Below are 20487 nucleotides of genomic sequence, written 5' to 3'. Positions count from 1 at the left end.
GATAATGTGGTAACCCCGTGTTGTTTTATTTAATAATCAAGCTACATAGCTTATTGTTGTGCGTAGGATATATCATTATTTTAAGTGAAGATTAGAAGTGAATTGAATGAATGATTCAACCCCATTTGTAGTGATGGAAAACTATACAAGTACCTCAATCCAAATGAACAATAATATTACAACTGTATAAAAACAGCAATTGCGACAGTAGAAGAAGATGAAGCTGGAGGATAAAAAGGGGATTGTTATATGGTACTGAGAAAATGGCACTTCTTTTGTTTCCTTTTCAGTCAAACCTCTTTGAAAGTTATCGTTAAGAAGTATTTTCTCTTATATTTTTGTGTTAGTGTAGGCTACAGTGTCTCTTATTGTAATGCACCGATTTTTTTTTCGTAAAAATACTTTAAAAAGTATTCCCTGAAACACATTACAAAATTGCATGGAACATAATAGCAAAAAAAGCAAAAGTAATTTAGACAAACCTAACGCTCTGAATGTTTTTTTTTTTTTTTTGAAGATATAAAATTTCCTAAGATATCTTCACGCATTCAAAAGTTCGTACACCTCAACTCAAGAAATGACCAAGTTTAATAAATTCAATATTTTTTATGGAATGTGTATGGCTGAAAAAACTAATTAAATAGTAGATTGAAGGATGTAATAGAAAACCTACGATTGTTTCAAATATTTTTAAATGTTGGTTTCAGAGAAGTACAGTTTTATTTAGTTTTCCGAAAATTTGGTAACATCCACTTAGGCTGTTCTTGACTTAGCCGATTCAATTGTCTTACAAAAACTGATTTTACACTTCGGAAACGGATTCTCCAGTGCTTGCTTAAGAATTGCTACGGGATTTGTAGCAGGAAGGTTTGCTTCCTCAAGAAACTTCAACACATGATCAAATATCTGTAGAGCTCTTGAATTATTTTCCAACCAACATCACAAAACTTGAAAGGAAAGGTTTTGCAACTATTCAAGTCAGTGAACAATGCTGGACGAGGTGGGTTCTCATTGAACAGATAATAGGAGTGACGCAAGAAACCAATTACATCCCAATTGACAAATTCCTGTCGTAAATGCACCTTGCACAACATGCAGAAGACATGTTCCTAAATTCAGCAGTCTTTATTCATCACTGCAGATATATTTTATGTGATGTTCAAGTATTATTAAGAATTTATGATTGACATTATGACCATTCATTGGAACCTGCATCAATTTAGATGTTGATAGAGGAGAGCAGTGCTTTTTTCAAAGAGTAGACTGTTAAGATACTGACTACTTGAACTTCTGATTGAAGTTGTTCTAGAATCTGATGATGATATTCAATTAATAATCAAAACAGACAACAGACTTGTCGCAAAATTTTAGACAATTCAATAGATTGTGCTGAAAGTATTGAGCTAATCCATGAACAATAAAATATGCAGCTTTATCTGGTTCTACATTGAAGATATTGGGTGTAGGACATCTTGGAAACAACAACCAAAAAATGTTCCATGTTAAATCTTCCGTACACTACTTTTAACACTTGAATATAAATAATTTATTAAATGGCGATCTTACTCATGTCAATTGTGTAAGCATGTGCGGCTTACAGCTGTTTCGGTGCTTCTTCACACCATCCTTAGAGCCTACTAGATCTCGGCGTCATCTCGAACTTCGCTGCCTGTTGTGTGGGTGCGTTTGATTGTTGAAAAGTGTTGAAATGTGGTGTCAAATAGTGTGTGTGTGTGTTCTGAAATTGATCTGTTGAGAATTTGATCGGGGTGTGTTTTAGTATGTCTGTATATTTCATATTGTTCTAACGTGTTGAGTTGAGGACAATGGTACACAGATTACTCAACATATCCACGAGCCAACAACACTACAATGAAGAAGTGAACACAATCAAATACATAGCACAAGAAAATGGTTACAACCCAAACATAATAGACAACATCATAAGGAAGACAAAACAAAAACTCAACAAACACAAGAAATACATCACACTAACATACGTAAACAAAAACATACACAAGATCGCATTCTCATTCAGAAAACAGAAATACAACACACCATACAGAACAGAAAAGATACTATAAAGACATCTCAACACACAAACAAATAAATACAACCACACAGGCGTATACAAACTCGCATGCAATAGTTGCAACAGTTTCTACATTGGACAGACAGGCAGATCATTCCAAACTCGATACAAAGAACATATTAAAGCAATAACCAGAGGACACAATGCATCTACATATGCCGAACACACAACTAATACTAACCACATATACAATAACATAAATACAGACATGAAAATCCTACACATACAACCCAAGAACCAAAAACTAAACACACTAGAACAATATGAAATATACAGACACACTAAAACACATCCTGAACAAATCCTCAACACACAGATCAATTTCAGAACACACACACTATTTGACACCACATTTCAACACTTTTCAACAATCTAACGCACCCATACAACAGGCAGCGGAGTTCGAGATGACGCCGAGATCTAGTAGGCTCTGAGGATGGTGTGAAGAAATACCGAAACAGCTGTAAGCCGCACATGCTTACACAACTAACACGATTAAGATCTCCATTTAATCAATTATTTAAAAAAATGTTGTTTATATTTTGGCACGAATTGAAAGATATTTTCTTCTAAAATACCGGCAGAGTCGAAATGATTTCGGTTTTGATTATATCGCCTTTTAAAATAAAGCTCTTAAGATTTGTCTGGGATACTACACCACCGTCACTTTTTTTAATGCCTTCTACGTCTTGCTTAACATTATCTGATATAACACTTCAAACTTTAGAACAACTTGCAGAACCACTTCAGGCTTCACTATCAAACAGAATGCCCAGCTGTAAGGTGCGTGCCTTTTTTAACTACAACATTTGTTGAAGAAACACTTGGTGTTGTTTAGTAAAATCTTTATAAACAGTGTTGCTTTCTCATACAGTAAAACCCAATATGGCGCGGTTATTGAGAGACATATTTACGCCTATGGAAGATGGATGATCGAACAGTAGAGAAAGAAAATTTATTAGCAAATTATCAGAAAGGTATATTTAGTTTTAACTGCATAATTTAATAATCAATAATTCCGAAAGTACTAACACATTTTAATTCGTTAGAGCCATCATTTCTCATTAATCAACACATCAGGAGTAGAGAAAACATGTTTTTTATATTACTAATTATTAAATAAATAAATCACTATTGGAATTACTGAAATACATATAACTGAAGAACAAATATAAATATGCAAGATATTGTGTGAATACAAATAGATTTTGGAACACTTCATGTTATTTTTGCAATCAATATGTCAATAAAATTCTCTTGTATGTAACATTAATGCAAAATGTAAGAACGTAAAGTATTTATTTTAATCCGTTGTTATGAAGAGAAAATCACCCTCATTTCAAAAATTTCACTTCATTGTTGCCAACCTTAATGAGACTTGTTAACAACGGTGGTCAGAATACAATTGTGCAGGTCATCAAAATATTAGAGACCAGAGCTCTAACATCTGTCTGATTTCTTGCCCAATGTAGATAAAGATGAAGTTCGACACATTCCGTTGCAAGGAAACACTAGCCACGAACCCAGGACTTCAATGCGTTATCGCTAGCTTGAACGCGTAGTTACGTATAGAAAATGCAAGACGTAGCACTTGAATGGCTTTTAGCAAGTACGCCCGAGTGCTTATTGTACTAAAGGGTGAAGAAGAAAATCCTTTGTGTATATACACATTCGATTTAAGTGTTATTTTTTCCTGCTATGTTGGTGAGAATGAATTTCTATTGCAGAAACTCTTGAAAACGAAATTGAACGGCTTTTCGTCGGTATGCATCCTGGTATGATTAAAATATTCCGAAAGTAGAAGAGCACTTTTCACAAATATCACAGCGTAACGGTTTTTTGCCTGTAGTTACACGCACATTAATTTTCAGCGTTGAATATTGCGAAAAACTTTTTTCACAGACTCTGCATTTAAACTTTGTCCCGCCTGTATGTTTACGTGCATGTACATTTAGTTGTGAAGAACTCGAGAAATATTTTCCACAAACATCGCATTTCAATGGATTGTGGACCACGTGCGCTCGTTTATGTATAATTAAAGATGACGAAAGAGAGAAACATTTACCACAAACGTCGCACTTAAATGTTTTTTTACTTGTGTGGTGGGGGCCATGAGATTTTTTCAAATGCCCCAGCTGAGAAAGCCGCTTCCCACGGCCTTCGGATAAAATCCTCTCTTCAATATGTTGGCGTGCGTGTATTTTTAAATACGAAGAACGCGAGAAAGACTTTTGACAGATATTACACTTGAACGGTTTCTCCCCCGTATGCACTCGTGCATGTCTATTGAGAGTTCCCGAAGAATAAAAAGAGACTCCACAGGTATTACATGTAAATGGCTTTTCACCTGTATGTTGACGAGCATGGACATTTCGGTTTGAAGAACTAGCGAAACATTTCCCACAAAACGCGCACTTGAATGGCTTGTCACCCGTGTGAACTAGTTCATGTCTTTTTAAATGTCCCGAAGAAGAAAAGCACATTGCACATATCTCACATTTGAATGGTCTCTCACCTGAATGTACGCGCCGAGAATGAGTTCTTAGGTTAGAATACTGCGAGAAACTCTTTTTACAGATGTCGCATTTAAACGGTTTCTCGCCTGTGTGTTTGCGTGCATGTATCTTTAGATAAGAAGACCCCGAAAAAGTTTTTTTACAAATATTGCATTTGAAGATCTTCTCGCCTTTATCGGCGTGTGTGTGAATATTGAGATCCCTCGCTTCTTCTTCCAGTGTACTCACTTCACAAGATTCTTCCTGGAAAAAGGGACATATGTAAAAGAAATGGCGCAGCAGTAGCAGGAAAACTTTCTAGGGTGGACACCGAAACTAAAAATGTTTCAAACTCGCAAGGAGAGGACACGATCTGTATATCACTGAATGGAATAAAATTGTGTGAGATGAAAGTACAAGACGAAATGTTTAAAGTCATAAATGGTATGGGTGGCCAATGACCCCTCGTTTTGAAAATATTAACAATAATAATAATAATAATAATAATAATAATAATAATAATAATAATAATAATGGCTTTATTTAACCTGGCAGAGTTAAGGCCTTAAGGCCTTCTCTTACACTCAACCAGGATTAAAACTTGCTTACACAGTTGATCATAAAACTTCATCAGAATTAAGTAATTACATACTGATTACATAATGAGATCAAAAGAGGTAGTTACATAAAATTTACCTCATAAAATAAAAATAAACATAGTGAAATACATATTAATTTGTTAGAATCAAATGCGAATCACATAAAAACAGAAGCCAATAATTCAATAAAAGAAGAAAAATGTACACAGTAAAAATAAAAATAAACACATTAGTATACATATTAATATTAGATTATAATTAAGTAGGGCATACATAATTAAATCAGAAACCGACAATTGAATAAAATGTACACAAAAATAGATTAATACTAAAAAACAACAACACAGTGGAATACATATTGGCGTTAAGTGATAAATAAACACGATTTAGATATTGGCTATTGTTTGTGACATACTTCCGTTAGGTGCCTAATAGGGATGCATTTGCCTGTGTACCAGCGTAGTCCATGTGGTTGGATGCTGAGTTGTTATCCAGGCAACGTGAGTTCGAATCTTAACTGGTTCTATATTTTTTTCTGTTAATAATGATTAATATTGTGATCACAGTTATCTATTTACATACCTATATCATATTTCTCAATGTATTGAATGGTTCATCATGTTTTAAACAAATTACTAATTAACTAACATTGTATTGTAAAGGATAAACAATGAAATACTGCTCACGTAGGAAGGTAAGATGTGTCACTGGCGTCTTTTCTATTTCTGTAGCAGCTATTCCACTTCATTTTGTACCCGATTCATTATGATGTCATAAAAACGCACAGAACATACATATTTCCTGCACCATGCACAGCAAATGAAAGAAGGTTGTCCACAGTCACACACATTTTTCCGCACTTCTGCTGCGAAACAGATATCCTTCACATTCACAAACACTTCTCGTTTGTTTATCAATTTTGATGCATACCACGCATATTTCAACATGGCTTTGAATATAAGAACTGACAACTGAAAGTGAATTAAAATAATAATAATAATAATAATAATAATAATAATAATAATAACAATATCAAGCTTTAAAAAATGAGAAGATATTAAGATTCGAACTCGGGTTGCCATGGATGACAACTCAGCATCCAACCATATGAGCTACGCCCTTACACAGTCTAATGCTTCCAAATTAGGCACCTAACGGAAGTATGTCATAAACAATAGCCAATATTTCCAAAACGAGGGGTCATTGGCCACCCATACCAGGTATGACTTTAAACAGTGTGTCTCGAACGTTCATGTCACAAAATCTGATTTAATTCGGTGATATACAGAGCGTGTCCTCTCCTTGTCAGATATAACATTTCTTACAAATGTCCACGTCTGAAAGCAGTCATGATGTTATTGTGTTCTCATCCGGTATTACATTACTGTATCAACGACCATGTTATTCTAATTATTATCATTGGAATTATAAGATGAGTGAGATTATCACAGAGTACCATTCGCTCATTAATATTAGTAGATAAAATAATTATATTAAAATAAGTTTAACAACAAAATTTGATTATTCTACTCATCTGAGATCTAAAGAATTTAATGTTTTGAATATCAAGGAAATTTATATATACTGTATATTATTTTGAATTTCTACCATAAATATCAAAATAAATTTATATCATCCCATCATGGGCAAAACACAAGAAGATACAATATTTCGCTCACCCTCCTTGAATCAAGAATCTGTGCATAGCGTGGCCATTAGATTCTGATTTCTCCTCCCCCCACCAAAACACAAAAAAGTTCCTCATAGAATATCATTTCTTATATAGCTTGGGTTTTTCCGAGATTTTCCCCACCTGTAAGGTGAATGCCAGGTAATATATGGCGAAATTTCGGCCTCATCTCGCCAACTACCATCTCGCTATCACCAATCTCACCGACGCTAAATAACCTCGTAGTTGATACAGCGTCGTTAAATAACCAACCGAAATTTAAAAAAACATTAAACAAGTCTAGCTGGAAAATCTAGAAAATGCACCTGTTAACACACTGATGACAATAAATGTCTACCACAAAACTTACTTACTTACTGGCTTTTAAGGAACCCGGAGGTTCATTGCCGCCCTCACATAAGCCCGCCATCGGTCCCTATCCTAAGCAAGATTAATCCAGACTCTATCATCATATCCCACCTCTCTCAAATCCAATATAATATTATCATCCCATCTACGTCTCGGCCTCAATAAAGGTCTTTTCCCCTCCGGCATCCCAACTAACACTCTATATGCATTTCTGGATTCGCCCATACATGCTACATGCCCTGCCCATCTCAAACGTCTGGATTTAATGTTCCTAATTATGTCCGGTGAAGAATACAATGCGTGCAGTTCTGTGTTGTGTAACTTTCTCCATTCTCCTGTAACTTCATCCCTCTTAGATCCAAATATTTTCCTAAGCACCTTATTCTCAAACACCCTTAACCTATGTTCCTCTCTCAAAGTGAGAATCCAAATTTCACAACCATAAAGAACAACCGGTAATATAACTGTTTTATAAATTCTAACTTTCAGATTTTTTGACAGCAGACTGCATGATAAAAGCTTCTCAAGCGAATAATAACAGGCATTTCCCAAATTTATTCTGTGTTTAATTTCCTCCCTAGTATCATTTATATTTGTTACTGTTGCTCCAAGATATTTGAACTTCTCCACCTCTTCAAAAGATAAATTTCCAATTTCTATATTTCCATTTCGCACAATATTCTCGTCACAAAACTTTCCATTAAAAAATGTTCCATCCAGAAACGCCACAAAATGCTAAATTTTAACACTTAAAGTGCGATAAAATGCTAAATCTAATTTTTAAAGCTGTAAAATTTTTTATTTCAAGTTGCTAAACTATTCCAGTTTATTCATCAGCAAAAAAAAGCAGACGAAACAAGCAGTAGCATTACACTTGCATTACTTTCTTCTGGCCACTGGCATAGTTCTCTTGGCTAAGGCGCTTGCCTGCCGATCTGGAGTTGCGTTCGGGCGCGGGTTCGATTCCCGCTTGGGCTAATTACCTGGTTGGGTTTTTTCCAAGGTTTTCCTCAACCGTAAGGCAAATATCAGGTAATCTATGGCGACTCCTCGGCCTCATCTCGCCAAATACCATCTCCCAATCACCAATCCTATCAACGCTAAATAACCTCGTAGTTGATACAACGTCGTTAAATATCGAAGTAAAACAAAAAGCATTACTTTCTTCCTACATCACAATATTATGAACGTTGGCAACAGATTAAGTGACAAAACTGAGATAATCTAACCTAAGGTACGTTATAACTACTGAAATGTAAATATAAAAAACAGTTAGTCAAGGGACATTTTATTAATGTGAATTCGTAATAAGAAGTCAGGTTATAAGAAGAAAACAATAAAATCAAAATAACTGTGACCCAAAGGTATATATCTTCACACTAATTCTTACAAGTACCGGTACCTTAAGAATTGTAGGTAAACTTTAAGTACAGTACAAATATTAAATTAGGTTATATTGAAATGAAGAAATAAATAGTTTTACGTAGAAAATATTAATACCTTTATGCTAAAGCCCATGTGGGTATAGTAGTTTGGAAAGAAGCTCAGTACTGAAAGGAGAAAATCCAGTGCATCCTATGGGTCCCACTTACCTCAGTTTTACAGTTTACCGCAACAAACTGCGATGGCTCTAGAGTTTCCTCGATTTTGATCTCTGATGTGAGGTTATAGCTGTCGTCCACGCATTCTGCCTTTTCTGCCTTTACGTGGAGATCGGATAAACTGCCTTCCTGCAGAAAAGAGATACATAATGCTTATAATTAAGTGGATTTATTATTTATCCGTCAGTGACTTAACATGCCATATACAAAGTACAATTTCTTCATATGACATAATTTAATGTTCGTATTCACGTTTGCATCGCTCTTGTATGTATGTATTTATTTATTTACACTGCAAGTGGGGAAGCACAAATATTTTTCCATTTGGTTAAACCCGAACTACACTGAAATTAGGCACTGAAAATATATTTTTTTCTTCATTATTTCCTATAATGAAGTAATTGGTAACCCATGCTTCTTTTTTGCCATATGCGATAGTGTTATTTGAGAATTAGCCTCGACATCCCTTATTATTTTCACTTACTGTCCGATAATTAATGTCTTCCACTTAGTCGCCATTATAAACTTGCATAAACAGCATAAACTAACAAAAGAAAAATCCTGGAAACAAAATTCACACAGCTAGCGAGAAAAAAGGAAGCAGAGCAAGCACTCTGCGAAAGCAATGCGAAGCAAGATCATAAGGCCTGTAACACACTTGAAGAGTTTTAGCTAGCGAGAAATGTGTTGCGAGAAAAAGGCGAAGAGCCTTCCTCCACACACTTGGCGAGTTCTCGCTATCACAGATCACACCTCACTATGATCATCTATGCACTGCCTTCATGCAGAAAGCATTTTCTGATTATAGTAATCACTCGTTGGGGAAAATATTATAGGTTATGTATTTACGTATATTGTCGTACTTAAATATATAACCTATAAGTGTCATACTTTACAAATTACGTACGAACGCTATGTTGAATCTGAGTATTCAGATGATGAGGAAATGCAGTTACATGAACATATTTTGTTAATGAAAAGAAAAAGTAGGCCTAAAATTAAAGCCAGAAATATCTGAAAATCACATTGTATCTTACGAAAATAAGGGCGAGTTTTGGACACTGGTTTCGATTTGAATGATGATACGTTTAGGCGTTATTTCAGGTTGAATGGACCTCAGTTTTTTGCCATTCATGATATGATAGAGGGTTCTTTGCAATATTCTGATTAAAATTACGTAAACTGTTAAGACATATAGATACATTATTTCAAATGTTTAATCAATACTATTAAACCTCATCAAAATAAAATACAGCCCTATTTATTTTCAGATAATCTGATATTTGTCTCCAGATTTCTTCTTTAAGTTTCGTGTTTTTATAGCTTTCATCCCGTGTATCATATAAATAGGCCTACAGGTGACATCGTACAAGTTCGATAAGTTTCTGACTGCAATTATCAGCCATCTTTCCTCATTTTCAAATAAAAACAATACAATTCATCGCCACCTGTGATATCTTTTTCTACACTCAATCGTAATAAACAGTATAAATGTCAAACATCTTTGATAAATGTGTCAAGAAAATTCGCTGAGCTGCCTATCCCAGCGAGAAACTCGCGCGAGGTTTTTGCCTCGAACGAGAATGTCTTCCAGTGTGTGGACGTCCATTTGGATCCTTGTTATCAGTTTTTTAATTTTCTCCAAACACATTTCTCGCTGGCGAAAACTCTGCAAGTGTGTTACGGGCCTAAAGAATAATGGAAAATTATGGTGGCACATGGTGCAGCATTACTATTGATTGAGATACGCCACTAGATAGGCCAGTACTCTTTATTATTCAAAGTCAAGTGGATATTTCTGGCTTCACTATCACTAAATCCACTTGAAAACTATTTCTTAAAAGAGGGATATTTATTAAATCGTTTTTTTCTTAAAAGCGGAAACTGATTACATTATTCTCATTGTAAAAATTATTCCTGTCGTAATGTTCATGTGGACAAATCCAAAACTCGATCACTATGTTTATTAGAACTTTTTGTCTTCTTTCGTTATCCTCCAGTCACCACTCCATTTTGTACCTATACTTTCGAAATACCCTGTATATGCCTTGTCACAATTATGTATTTGAAAGCTAGACATGCGTTGAGTGACTTGTAGTAAAGATCAACTTCCATTTCTTAGATACAATATTAATTAAAATATAGAATACATCAAGTAGTTAACACCATTTATGAATAGTACATTATGCAACGAGCCTATAATGGTAGTAATTACGACGCGAGTACGTTTGTTTATGAAACGAGCGCAAACGAGTTTCATAAATTTCATACGTGCGTCTTAATTATCATTATAGGCAAGTTTCATACGACTTTTTATGCTCGACCATATTTCTAACTTGAAATTATTCATAAGTATCCATATTAGTCTTATCTGACTGGAGAGCGGAATTGACCTTGAGCAATTCTCGTAAATTATGAGATGTCCGCAGATGCGAAAGTATTGGTTTTTTCCGAGGTACAAATGTCATTGACCTTGATATAATCTAGAGAGTAAAATGAACATTAATCTTGATATAACCTTTAAATTGATTTAGACATTGAAAAACGAGATGACAATTTTAATTTATTTGAATATTATTTAAAATTAACGCTAAATAATATAGTAAGAGAACATAACCTTCTGCGAAAGTATTGGATTTCCAGCCTCCGTTACGTTTAGCTAGTTGTCTTTCAATTGCATACTTACTTACTGGCTTTTAAGGAACCCGGAGGTTCACTGCTGCCCTCACATAAGCCCGCCATTGGTCCCTATCCTGAGCAAGATTAATCCAGTCTCTACCATCATATCCTACCTCCCTCATATCCATTTTAATATTATCTGCCCATCTACGTCTCGGCCTCCCCAAAGGTCTTTTGCCCTCCGGCCTCACAACTAACACTCTATATGCATTTCTGGATTCTCCCATACGTGCTACATGTCCTGCCCATCTCAAATCTCTGGATTTTATGGTCCTAATTATGTTAGGTGAAGTATACAATGCGTGCAGCTCTGTGTTGTGTAACTTTCTCCATTCTCCTGTAACTACATCCCTCTTAGCCCCAAATATTTTCCTAAGAACCTTATTCTTAAACACCCTTAATCTCTGTTCCTCTCTCAAAGTGAGAGTCCAAGTTTCACAACCATACAGAACAACTGGTAATATAACTGTTTTATAAACTCTAACTTTCAGATTTTTTGACAGAAGACTAGATGACAAAAGCTTCTCAACCGAATAATAACAGGCATTTCCCATATTTATTCTGCGTTTAATTTCCTCCCGAGTGTCATTTATGTTTGTTACTGTTGCTCCAAGATATTTGAATTTTTCCACCTCTTCGAAGGATAAATCTCCAATTTTTATAGTTCCATTTCGATTGCATATCCGAGAATAATCGATACTTGCGCTTTCATATTACTACAATGGTGTTTGTGATTGGTGGAAAACCTGAACTTTAATGAATAGATGTACTTTAATGAGGTCCATTAAAGGGCTGCTACCAGGTGTATAATTACTACATTTCGGCATGGTCGAGCATAAAATAATTTTCATTGGAGATGATTTAAAACTCTATCACGATTTGAAATATTATGCAATAGTAAAAAAAGGAGCATATAGTGGCATGACGGGAAACAGGCCAAACATATCTAGATTTCAAATTTCATAGACTATATACTGTAAGTAAGGTAAATACAAACTGGAGATATTTTATAACTTAATGTCAAATTGTAGAGTGGCCATAAATTCATCATCAAATTACAAAAGTTCATTACAAAGAAACTACTAGTTACATCTGTATGGTTTGCAGCAAACAAAAAAAAAAAAAAGACAAACTCATGAAGTTGTGTTTCAATGTCAACATACTTCCAAATGTACACCCTTTGCCAACCGCAAAAGTCTAAGGGATACTCAATTTTAAGCCATGTGTAGAATTTCTTGGTTGACATTAACAATGTGTCCAAATCAGGTACAAATGTTGAATACACTCTTTGACGTAACCCCACAGTATGGGGAGTTATGTCTGGCGATCGTGGTGGCCACGGCATCGGACCGTCGAGCCCAATCCACCTCTCAGGAAGTCTCATCCAGGAACTCAAGAACGAGTAATTCCCAATGCGGTGATGCTCGTCTTACTGGAAAATCAACATGGGTTGCAAGTCATTGAGTTGAGGTGGCAAATAGCCTTGAATCAAATACAGGTAAATATCAGATGTTATTAAATGCTGGCAAAAACGGAATCACTGACTTCGTCAAACATCAGGCCGCACCAGATATTTAATTTAGGACTATCCCTCTCATATTCTCAAACGAAATACGGACTTTTTGAACTTCATATCTGCACTATGTGCCAGTTCATTTTCCAGGAGCTGTGGAAAGTAGACTCATCTGCAAAACACAGAGCTGTAGATGCGCATCTACGAGTTTGTCATTCTTTCCGACAGATGACACAGTTATATGTGAAATAGTTTCTTTGTAATAAATGTATGCGAAGTTGGAAAGACTCTGCCATAAACGGCGCATGTTGAAATTAGACACTGAATTTCAATTTACCTCAGATACGGGTTTCTTCTCATCTATATCAGCGATACTTCTTGATTCTATAGACAATGGGTCAACGTTGGTTTCCTTCTTGATCTCATCCATCATAACTCAAGCAGACATCTAAGTGTTGACAATTATCTGCAAAATGTAAGCTGATGAAAGTGGCTTATTCACAGAGACTGCAATATAATTAAATGCAACTGATGCCTAAGTTGGTAGCATTTTTGTTTGCCGGGATGTACTGAACATTTTATAATGATGGTTGGTGTATCAGTTCATTTATATGGCTGTGGATTCTGGTGCTTAGGTTGGTACAGTACGATTATTTAGTGCTGACAGTCACCGGAGATGTGCGCCTGGGACAGGCGAGTCCATTTAGTTACGCCAAGGGGTGTTTGGGTTAGTAACTCGCTTGTCTTCGAAGCGCTTGAATGTCATGCATGTGGTAGAGCGGAATGTTTCTAGTACAATTAAGTTGTACTGGATTCCTTTACCGACCACTCGCCCTTCTTTCTACCTCGGAGCTCTCTCCACTACTCCTATTACTTCCCCACTTTCGCGTCGCTGAACTGTCATGACTAAATAATCGATCTGCACATGTGTAATTTTTGTCAGTTATGGATTCCGTTGCTGGTCCGAGTGGAGATAAGTGAAGGAGTGAACATTGGGTTTCTGACTCCAATTCTGAAGTCATATGATGAACATGGACGTGCCAGGTATTTTACTTGGTATTTGTGTATATTGGGCGTGTATGTGGATCTATTCGTTGTTTGTTTATATTTATATTTAATTTGTGTTTCAAATTTGTACAAGGACTACGGTTGTGAGTTACAAAGATTAAATGAGGGGATAACTAAGTAGCTAAGTGACATGAGGTCGAGATATGTGACAAATTTAATGCGTTAGTTGAGGAATATCTTAGTGACGTGAAACCGAATACTGTGAATTCAGTGATTTAACTGCGTTTTCATTCCTATGTATAGTGTGGGGATAATCCCAAAATTCACCTATCGGATTGTGTTGATGTTATATTAGCGTCGCCGGAATTTGATTTTGTGTTGATGATACTTAATTTTCAATAAGAGTGAATGGATTCTGTTCCAGACGGTATATCGTGAAATTGTGTGTAATTATTGTGTTTTTGTAGTTTTATTTATTTTCATTCTTTTACGACGTCCATTTTGTGATGTCATGCGTTGGGCCGAATAATGGTCTATGTTACAATTTTTAAAAATCGAGTTTTTAATGGAATAATGCCCTGTATAATCTTACATAGCTGTCACAAAAATTGTTTTCCAATATCTGTATCAGAGGTGCTTCTATACAAGTTACAACCATCAATTTCTTGGTTGGAACAACGATCTATTCACTAGTCACTTCTAGCATATTCAATTGTTTACATCATATCGGGAGTTATTGCACGGAAGTTTGTTGTCTTTAAGCATACTGGGTACTTGAACTCTGTGTATCAGGTATCAGTTGATCTATTGCGTAAAATGGACGACTGCAAGACAATGATGATTTCTACAGCAGATATTGACTGACTAAATAAGTTAAAAAAAAAAAAGAATCTGAAAAATCAATATTAATAAGTGGAAAGATGTGTCACGAAAGTCGCTGAGATAGTGGTCTTGAGTATACAACAAGGAAAACAAAGTCGCAAGTTAGTACGAAAGAATCCCCAAGTAATGTAAGCTCCTATCTGTTATTTCTGCAATATTTAATTAGTTGTATTTTAATTTACACTTGACCTAGTTTTAGTTCGTCTATCTTGCTTTGCCACTATAGTTTATCTTAGAATTTTTATCAAGTTATTTCGTTTCAGGAACAGATTTGTGGACATTCTTGTAAAGATACAGTATATGCTCACAGCTTGATGTCACAAAAGGAGCTGTTTAAAATGTATTACTCTCTTACATCTCACCATTTAAAAACTGTGATTATTATTGTCATTATTAATAAAATTTATACTTAACAGAGAAGTCATCTTTTGGGATGAATACTGAATACTCGGGACAGGGATTCAAATTCCATCCCCTCACAATTTCTCAACTGTTACATTTAATTTTCTTTATTTGTTATTGTTACAACTTTCATTAATTTAATGGTGTCCCTACAGTTCAATACTGCAGTTATTTTCTAATAACGGTGTCATTATTTGATCAATATTGTATGTTATAACATGACATTGACTGTAACTTTAATAAATTACATGGTGTTAATTCATATTAATATATAACATTTAAAAATAAATGTCATAATCATTTTGTTCATAATTTAACCTTTTTACTGATTTTATATATATCATACTATTCTGTTTGTATAAAACTGTTTATTGTCTGTATTCTCCAATATCATTTCTGTGGAGTTAAAAATGTTACAAACATCTATGATGTGGAATATGGCTTTCAATAATATAAATCGTATACTTCACTTTGTGTACAAAACATATTGATGGAATAACGGTCTATGTTGCCCGTCTGATAGTAAATTTATAAGCGAAATTACGATGTAACATTTTTGTACCTCCTGCACAGTTAGCAGATTGCAACATAGATCGTTATTCGGCCCAATGTTTCAATTAAAGAATCTCAAGCTGATTAATTTGATATGTGTATGAAGACAATACTTCAAAATTAATTTTCTCCGTTAAAAATTAAGTACATTTGCTTCTAAATAAACATTATGATAGAATAGCCATTCGTCTTTTGTCTTTGTACTCGTACACATATAGGACAATAAAATGATCGTGATACTTACCTTATTCGTAGAAATCTCAGAAATTTTATCACAAGTTGGAATATAACTGAAGTGGTGCATTTTATGATACCAATCACACTTCCACATCAATTAAATTGTATGTAGAGTGTGTTCTCAAATTTAATGTTTTTATAATTTAATCTTGAACTTGATAGGCTACTCATTCAATATTCGTTTTTATACAACACAAATGATCTTATAACTTATTACGTTTCAGTTTTTACTCGTGATTTTCGCTGGAGAGATAAAAGTGTGTGGTAACTGTGAACAGTTTTATTATCACTTCGTATATATTATTCTACAGATATTATATGAGCATTGCAGCTTCACGATCTGCAACAAGTCAAAAGTTATACAATACATAGGATGGAGATTAATGCAATATACAAGCATAAATAGGCTCTTAAGTTAGGTCTGGCGTATGGAGTATATAGAAATTTGATTAATTCTTCCTAATCTTTCCATTTGGCCAATCACAGTTCTAATACACTTAGGCAGAGTATTGGAGACATAACAAAGGATAGAGAGAGTATATGAAGGTTTAATTTGTCTTGTATTGACATTATAAATGTTTTGATTAGGCCTAGTACTAAACGTGTCTTGGTTTTTAATATAGGTCCTAGATTCCAAATGTGAGCCTATTAATCTTTTTATGCCGTCCAAAGAGCTTCTTAGGATACAGAGAAAATTATCGAATCTCGAAATTAGAATCCATTTTATAACTTTTCTACAACAACAGATGTACGATATATGTGATCGGAATTCACAAGAGCTAGACACTGACTTTGATCCAAGCTTTGCTATCAACATAAACCGAATTCTTTACTGAATGTGGAATCATTTCATATCAATTTCCAATTTTTATGAGATCATTGCAAGTAACCTTCAAATAAACAATATTCTGCTATTCTAACTTAAAAGAATGAGTTATGTTCAAAACCCAAATATGAAATTTGCCACATGAATGGCAATTCTTTACAATTGCTTTAATTTCCTGTCTTTTTATTTATTAATTTTCTATACGATACGTATGACTCCACTAGAACTCAAGTACTTAGATACATTTACCTTAATGTGGTAGCCTAACGAAAAGAAATTCCGACACAATTGATTGCTATTAATTACGTACAAGCTTTGTAACTGTCATTTCTACAAATGTTGTCAAATTAGCGCAATCAAAAACTGACAATATTCACAGTACTTCAATAAAATATTAAAATGAAAATGAACCACACCAAAACAAGTATTACTTCCCCGTTTGGAATGCGGAATAGACGATTCCAATGGACGATTCTAGTATGATCAAGTGAGCCGTGACCACGGACATTTATCGAAAAATACTACGAAATCTATTGACTATTCAACGAAATAAATAAAAGGCTTAGCGAGTGCATAGTGGCTTGTACCGCATGTACAGCATAAAATATTGCAAAGTTAAAACTAATAACGTATCATAACAGGACACTTTCACTTTAGAGTAGAGACCTTATTTTAAAAGTAGTACGAATTGCGCTGTTATTGCCACAGAGTACATAATTTTTTTATACAATTTGCATGTGTCTATATTTTCCATCCACACAAAGCATTTCACTAGTCTCTTCCTAGCCCTTAAGAGACATGAAGGGGTCTCACAGACCACCGTCATCCTTTCACCCCCTCCATTTTACGAATTTTATGGTCTAGAACTTTTCTATCTACCGTCCAATTGGAGTGTAGTGATCTAGCAATACCGATTTATTTTTATTATAATAATATATAACCAGTGGGTTCTCACAGACCGCATCAAGTCAGTTACGAGAGAAATAATGGACATGTCAGTTAAGGGTTACTGGTAGTTCTTTGTCTAGAGGTCCACAGAAGATGCTCCTTTTTCTATTAAAAGAACCTTCCTTTGCCATTTCTATCCTACTTTTTGACTTCCTGGCTGCAGGTCATGTTACTGCTTGTAATACATCCCAGGTATATGAAGTCCACTTGGTGTATTGCCTCAATTAGAATTCGCAAATTTACCTTTTATAATTTTTCTTCCGACAATCATGGTCTTCGTCTTGTTTGCATTTATCTTCATCCCATACTGCTCACAGTTACGTTACCATGAGAAGATATTCTGTAGGAGGACATGGAATCTAAAATAAGAGGTCATTGCTCAAAAAAGGAGGACTTTTTAAAAATTGGTATGAACAAAATTAAAGATAAAAACAATGGCTCACGTTAGTTTTCTCACTAGTTGCTGGATCAGTATTACATCTGTACCCTACTTATCGGTGGAGCCCACTTTGTGCAGAAGATCCTGAACAGACAAACTTACAGTATATCTTGTAACAAATAACTGTGGAATTGTTCACAGGACATGGCCTAAATTATATTTCACCATGATGATACCTCTGACTGTCTCCGTTAGCATGCGATTTCGTTCTTTTGTCCACTGAGCAGATATTAGGAAAATACTCTCTCAGCACTTGCATTGTGACTTGGGATAAATAAATATAACTGACATATTTTTAAGAGTTCTGAGAAAGTTTCAGTGCTCGCAGAACTATTGGAATTGAAGAATTTGCACCATTGTTTATTTAAATTTAAATTTTTGTCCAAATTAACTTGATTGACATATCTTTGTACATTGCAGAATAAAATTGATAAAATAGGTTAGAATCATGAATATTACAGCGTAAGAATTCAATGCATGTCAATAGGTCATCATATTTTATGTTTTTTTATGTACTCCGACTTCAACCATTGAAAGCAGTTAAATTCTTTCATAGATTTTCATAATTTGTTTAGATATTATATGCATAATATCGCACATTGTTCAATATTCATGTTAATTCTAGTTGAAATGCGAAATGCCAGACATTTAAATTTTTTTTTTTAAATGACTTCCGCAAAGGAAAAAAATATTAAAAAAGAGGACATACCCTCCTTTTGCCAGACGCATATTCTACATCCCCTAATTCACTCCATCCTTTGTAGATGAAAAAGTGGATGATGCTGAAATATCAATTTTTCGTGTTGTTATTTAGTCAACTTTCCCAGAGCCTAATTTACACAAGGCAGAAAGAGACAAGATGCCATACCGCACACACTGATAGGTTTTGGCCTTATTTCAGACGTAGGAGACGGGAATGCTAAATTGAATGGGCATAAAATGGTTTATTAATAATAGAGATCGAGTCATATGTATGTGTGGATAACGTATGAACGTGTTCCTGGACAAAACAAATGAACAATCATTCATAAGGAAATTTTACGGAACATGCTTAGTTCTGGTAAAATAGACAAAATTGTTTTAAATACTGAATTTATTTCTTAAATATCTTAGCAGAATATCCTTTTCTTTTTGTTTTGATTCTGTCATATCTACATCTTTGGAAACTTCGTGAGCGTGTTTCTGGATGGAATAAAAATAATTAACACAATATTCTGACTGAAAGATGTATGGCATCGCCATTTAATGTTTACAAACGGTGCTCATGCCTCAGCAAGATGTACATATGACTATGTTGTTCAAACACTACATTGCTATCACAGATCAACTAACATGCATTTTCAGTGTGTTACAATAGCTCCTCTGCATCATTCACAGGTTTTGCATACATCACAGTCTTCAAATGACCCCAAATATAAAAATCTCATGAAGTGAAGTTCGGTAATATGGGTGGTCAAGACACTTGGCCACCACATCCAATCCAACGCTCTTGGAATTGTTAATTTTTGTAGAAAAATAAGCATTTTCCGTAATATTTCCCTATCAGAAATTGTTCTTGTGTTTTACCCATGAGCACGTTCACACATTTTCCAAACATACTTATGATTCGACACCAGCGTGGCTCAGTGGGTTCAGGCGAGGTGCTTGTTTGCCAGACTGTAGTTGTGCTCAGGCGCGGGTTCGATCCCAGCTTGGACCCCAACGTAGGGTGAATGCCAGGTAATCTATGGCGAATCCTCGGCCTCATCTCGCCATTTCGCTATCACCAAGCCCATCGACACTAAATAAATTAGTACATGATACAGCATCGTTAAATAACCAACTAAAAAAGAATACTCATGTATCACCCTGTATAATGACGTAATAAACACTCCATATGTGTATTATATTTTATTTTTGCAATTAAGAGTAATAACAATAATGAAATCAGCTAACAATATTCATATAATACATCACATTCCTGCGGAAAAAAAAAACACTTTCTTTTCTTTTTTGTTCCAATTTTTCAAGCAGCCATTTTTATACTTACTTACTTACTGGCTTTTAAGGAACCCACAGGTTCATTGCCGCCCTCACATAAGCCCGCCATCGATCCCTATCCTGAGCAAGATTAATCCATTCTCTATCATCATATCCCACCTCCCTCAAATCCATTATAATATTATCTTCCCATCTA

The 20487-nt window shown here is 34.8% G+C and overlaps 1 protein-coding gene across 1 annotated transcript; it reads right to left on the bottom strand.

Annotated features, from left to right (window-relative positions):
- Positions 1-3108: 3108 nt before the first annotated feature.
- LOC138692082 (zinc finger protein 112-like) lies at positions 3109-17389 on the bottom strand. Its single transcript, XM_069815003.1, has 5 exons — positions 17174-17389; positions 16106-16438; positions 13355-13483; positions 8817-8954; positions 3109-4851 (listed from the first exon to the last, which is right to left on the bottom strand). The coding sequence occupies exons 3-5, from the start codon at positions 13448-13450 to the stop codon at positions 3874-3876; spliced, it is 1212 nt and encodes a 403-aa protein (XP_069671104.1). The 5' UTR covers positions 13451-13483; positions 16106-16438; positions 17174-17389; the 3' UTR covers positions 3109-3873.
- Positions 17390-20487: the final 3098 nt, after the last annotated feature.

Source organism: Periplaneta americana, chromosome 16 (assembly GCF_040183065.1).
Source record: "Periplaneta americana isolate PAMFEO1 chromosome 16, P.americana_PAMFEO1_priV1, whole genome shotgun sequence".
Lineage (NCBI taxonomy): Eukaryota > Metazoa > Arthropoda > Insecta > Blattodea > Blattidae > Periplaneta > Periplaneta americana.
The sequence above is the reverse complement of the archived record's forward strand: the minus strand, read 5'-3'. Positions and strand labels throughout refer to the sequence as shown.

What these genes read in the sequence shown, in the direction of transcription:
- LOC138692082 (XM_069815003.1), bottom strand. Translation starts at nt 13,450, where the DNA reads ATGATGGATGAGATCAAGAAGGAAACCAACGTTGACCCATTGTCTATA. An exon ending in AGAAGAAACCCGTATCTGAG is followed by an intron (nt 8,955 to 13,354) that starts GTAAATTGAAAT and finishes TCTTTTCTGCAG; the next exon opens with GAAGGCAGTTTATCCGATCT. An exon ending in CGGTAAACTGTAAAACTGAG is followed by an intron (nt 4,852 to 8,816) that starts GTAAGTGGGACC and finishes CCCTTTTTCCAG; the next exon opens with GAAGAATCTTGTGAAGTGAG.